This window comes from Notothenia coriiceps, unplaced genomic scaffold (genome assembly GCF_000735185.1).
Source record: "Notothenia coriiceps isolate Sejong01 unplaced genomic scaffold, NC01 NC01_scaffold00027005, whole genome shotgun sequence".
In the NCBI taxonomy this organism is placed as follows: Eukaryota; Metazoa; Chordata; class Actinopteri; order Perciformes; family Nototheniidae; genus Notothenia; species Notothenia coriiceps.
In genome coordinates, this window is record NW_011359706.1 from 10,016 (window position 1) to 14,348 (window position 4,333).

At 38.7% G+C, this 4,333-nt stretch overlaps 1 protein-coding gene across 1 annotated transcript; it reads right to left on the reverse strand.

The window, feature by feature from the left end:
- Positions 1-494: 494 nt before the first annotated feature.
- ccnj (cyclin J) lies at positions 495-2,979 on the reverse strand (the record flags this gene model as incomplete). The annotated part of the gene is made up of 4 exons (XM_010785046.1): positions 2,290-2,979; positions 1,965-2,056; positions 874-1,084; positions 495-794 (listed from the first exon to the last, which is right to left on the reverse strand). Coding segments are annotated over exons 2-4 (580 nt in total), but the record flags the coding sequence as incomplete, so codon positions are not given.
- Positions 2,980-4,333: the final 1,354 nt, after the last annotated feature.

Here is a 4,333-nt window from a genome sequence, read left to right on the forward strand (position 1 = left end):
TAAATGTAATGCATTCAGTGTCTCTGGAGAACACCTGTCTTGTTGACTATGTTGTGTTTTGTGAATTGTAGCTGTGTGCAGCAGTTTTTCCCAAGCAAAATGTCCCATTGGGGACAACATTTATTTATAACGTATAAATACAAATACAATTTTCTTCACAAAAGCAGTTACATTTAATCAAAAAAATATATACATATAGAATCGCATTTTGCATGTAGATACCTCATTACTTCTCCTTTCATTTTTATAAAGAACAGCCAATTGAAGATATTTGTTTGAATAAAAAGCAGTACAAAAAAGACAAATCAAGTCATTAAACCTGTTGTATGCTTTACATAGGTTGCTGCTGGCCAGCCTGGAAACTTACTTTACATAAACACTCTGGAGATCTCTTCAAGGACCCCTGCATGTAATCAGACCCCACATTGAAAGCCATATGAAAGGCAGCAGAGTGTGTTTGGCAGGTTCCCATTACCTGACAAAATGACACTCACCTTGCAAGGAAACCTCCAGGAAGTAATCAGCATACTTGGCCATGTATAGTTTGGTCTTCTCGAAGCTCGTCATCGGCCAGCCATCATGGAGGTCCCCCTCTTGGACAGCCATAGACAGGTAGTACTCTATGAAATGAGCGGCTGTGGGGATGTACAGGTTCCACTGGAAGGTTTCCAGCAGCAGCAGCTCCATGTGAAGTAGACCCTGCTTGGTCAGTACCAGGTTCATGGAAATCATACAGCCCAGGCTGTTCAGGGTCTCCAGCTTGGGCACCCGGTCCTCCCTTTCCTCAAATTTACCTGTGATGATTAAGAGTTACAAATCATCATGAGCAAACCAGAAACACGTGCTGGAACGGGAGGTCATCTACACACTTACTGGCCAGAAGAAGACATGAGAGTGAGACCATGTGAAGCTGCTGCACCGTGACATCATAGCGGTCCATGAAGAGGTCCAGCAGGTAGACGGCTAGGTGTCGGGCTGCAGGACACAGCCTGAAGCGGTTGCTGACGATGGCTATGAGGTCTGCGAAGTACCGCCTCAAGTTGAGCTGAGGAGACTGGCCTTTGAAGGAAGGCAACTTGAGCTCCTATTGGACAACATATGGGATTTTATGTTCACTACATTAAAGTTTGGTTACAATGCAATGTATATTTGCAAACGTATACAAAAAACACAGCTAGAAGGATCAAGTCATTTCGGTACTAGATCTGCTTAGAGTATGAGTTGACTAATCGATCGCCCAAAAATTAAACACTACCTTTTAAAATAATTGATAATAATAGTTTCTTTTTTTAATGCAAAAATTACATAAAAAGTAGTTTTTTGAACTTATGGGTTATTTCGATTTTACAAAAAAATCATGACAATGTTCTTTTTTAACAGCAACACGCTTTTTTATTACATTTGTATGCAGATTTGTTTAAAAATTATTATAATGAAACGAAATACAAAAAAATCAATATAGTAGTTTTACAATACAACAGTATTTTATCTATCTCCCAAATACATATATTTTTTAAATTATCGGCTTGATTGGTGTATGCCTAAAAAAATACAAAAAATTAAATCATAAAATGCTGTTATCAGACCCTGAAATATGGGGATTTCCGTTGCTGTTTAAAATCTGTTTTACTGTGTATCACCCCATTCTTTAATTAAAAAACACAGCCTACAAATAAAAACGAATTATCAAAAATAATATTTTATTTTTATTAACAAAAGTGGTTGTAATATAAAAACATGAATATGTTTTTAACTTTTTTTTAAATATCGACTTATTCTGTATATTCCTAAAAGAAGAATGAATCACAGACATGCAATAACTAAAATATCCAATCATTAAAAAAGGTAGCATTAATATAACACAAGGTGTTCTTAACAGCATTTAGCATGACACAGGATTAAAAATAAGTGTATTGTCATGGCTGATGTGACCTGGCAGCCATCACTAAAGTTATCCCACTCACTTTGTACCGCAGCGCCTGGTAGATGTCTGCAGCCAGCTGTCCTTTCCACCATTGGTCCTCCAGCTCCATTTGACACAGTGCTTCTGAAACCTCTGAAATGCAACACATGGGAAAGACAATCAATCATAAACCCCTTCATGCTGAAGATGCTCTGCACATGGAAACTATCTAAACTTGCTGACGTTTCATGCAACAGCTGCATAACTGTCTACGATAGCGGATCAGAAGTAGGCACAGTGATCGCTCAATCTCTGTTTAGTGTTTAGTATTTTTCTGCACTAGGGATTAAAAAGTGTTTGTCTGAGGCTCAACAGAAGACACTCACCCTATGAGAACATGTAAAGAATATTTCGGGCAGTTTCACTGAAGTAAACTTCAAACCAGCCGGACATGCTTGCTCACAGTCATTGTTGTAGTGGGAAAGCTGCGAGGCTCAGCACGAGTTCAGCAAGCACAACTGCTGCCTTCAGGTGCTGCCGGAAATAGCAGCTTTAAACTGAAACCAATGGTCAAATAAATCTGTGTCGGCCAAAATGGTGCGTTTAGCGGGCTGAAAATAAAAACTGGTGGTCAAACAGCTTTTGAGCTAGACCTACATTATTACAAATGTATGACATGCGTCATAATACACGCTTGATATACACCAAAAATAACCCCCTAAAGTTCAAGTTGAATGAAAATATTAACCAGGAATATTGAAATCTGATTGTTAACTATCTCTCAGAGGGAATTTGTGGGGTGTCCGATTAGCACTTGAAAGCATCACTCCATTGTCAGGACTGGCAGTGCACACAGGACGCAGCCAATTATATGTAAGCATAGAAACTATGAACAACCAATCACTGGCCAAATGCCCCAGGCCAATACCTGCCAATAACTAATCAAAAATAAATGATACGATAACAATGAGTAAGGATCAATTGCGAATTATGTGACATTGTAAATGGCACCTCATGGAAGAACCAAGAACCCATCGAGATGTAGAAATTGCTATTTCAAGAGGGATTATTTAAAGATTGCCATCCTTGAAAAAAAAAAGTTATAATTTTCAGATAACAGAATAAGTAATGAAAATAAATCTCTAACATCAAAGAAATATTCTTAACATTGTGTCTCACATTAATTAACACAAGATGTATGTTTATCTTTGATTTTATCTTTAATTGTATTAATCTCTTATCTGTGTGAATCTGTGTGGTCCTGTTTTTCCTTTGTATCCTGTTGCTATTTGAACTACTGAATTTCCCCATGGGGATTAATAAAGGTCCATCTTATCTTAAGACAAAAAATAAGAACTGATACTTTCTACAACTCAAGCCATACCTGCCTTTTCGATGATGTTAGAAATGTGGAAATAAAATCTATGTAACATTACATGGAATATATTATTATAAAGGGACCGCTCACCTGAAAACATGAAATATATTTGAAAAACTCTACAGCAATGTCTCTTTACAGAAATCCTCACACGGTCAATCAATCAATCAATCAATCAATCAATCAATCAATGTTTATTCATATAGCCCAATATCACAAATGTTACATTTGTCTCAGTGGACTTCACAGTTTGTACAGAATATCAGTATGACAATACGACACCCTCTGTCCTTAGACCCTCACATTGTACAAGGAAAGACTTCCGGAGAAAACCCACAGTTTAAAGGGGAAAAAGGGAGAAACCTCAGGGAGAGCAACACAGGAGGGATCCCTCTCCCAGGACGGACAGACGTGCAATAGATGCTGTGTGTAAATCGAAGAGATAATACATTTACAACATAGGTAGTCCAAATGTTTGGAAATGCATGTTTGTATAATAAGAAGATGAATCCACGAGGATATCCATCCAGGACCACAGCAACAGGCACAGCCACGACTCAAGATCCAGGTCTCGCGATCCAGGACACAGGACCGCAGCAACAGGATCATCCATGACTCCGGATCCCGGCGTATATAGACACCAAAAAGAAAGAAATGTGGGGAAGCTGGGTTAATCGGAATATGAGAGTACACAGGTATAGACAGAGAGAAGGAAGAAGTAAGATGTCCCCCGACAAACTAAGCCTATATCAGCAAAACTAGGAGCTGAATCTAATCAGCCCTAACTATAAGCTTTATCAAAAAGGAAGGTCTTAAGCGCACTCTTAAAAACGGATAGGGTGTCTGCCGCCCGAACACAAACTGGAAGCTGATTCCACAAAAGTGGAGCTTGATAAGAAAAGGCTCTGGCTCCCATTGTACTTTTAGAAACTCTAGGAACAACCAATAACCCTGCATTCTTGGAACGCAATGCCCTAGTAGGACAGTAGGGTATAATGAGTTCTTTAAGGTAAGATGGCGCCTGCCCATTAAGGGCTTTGTAGGCGAGAATA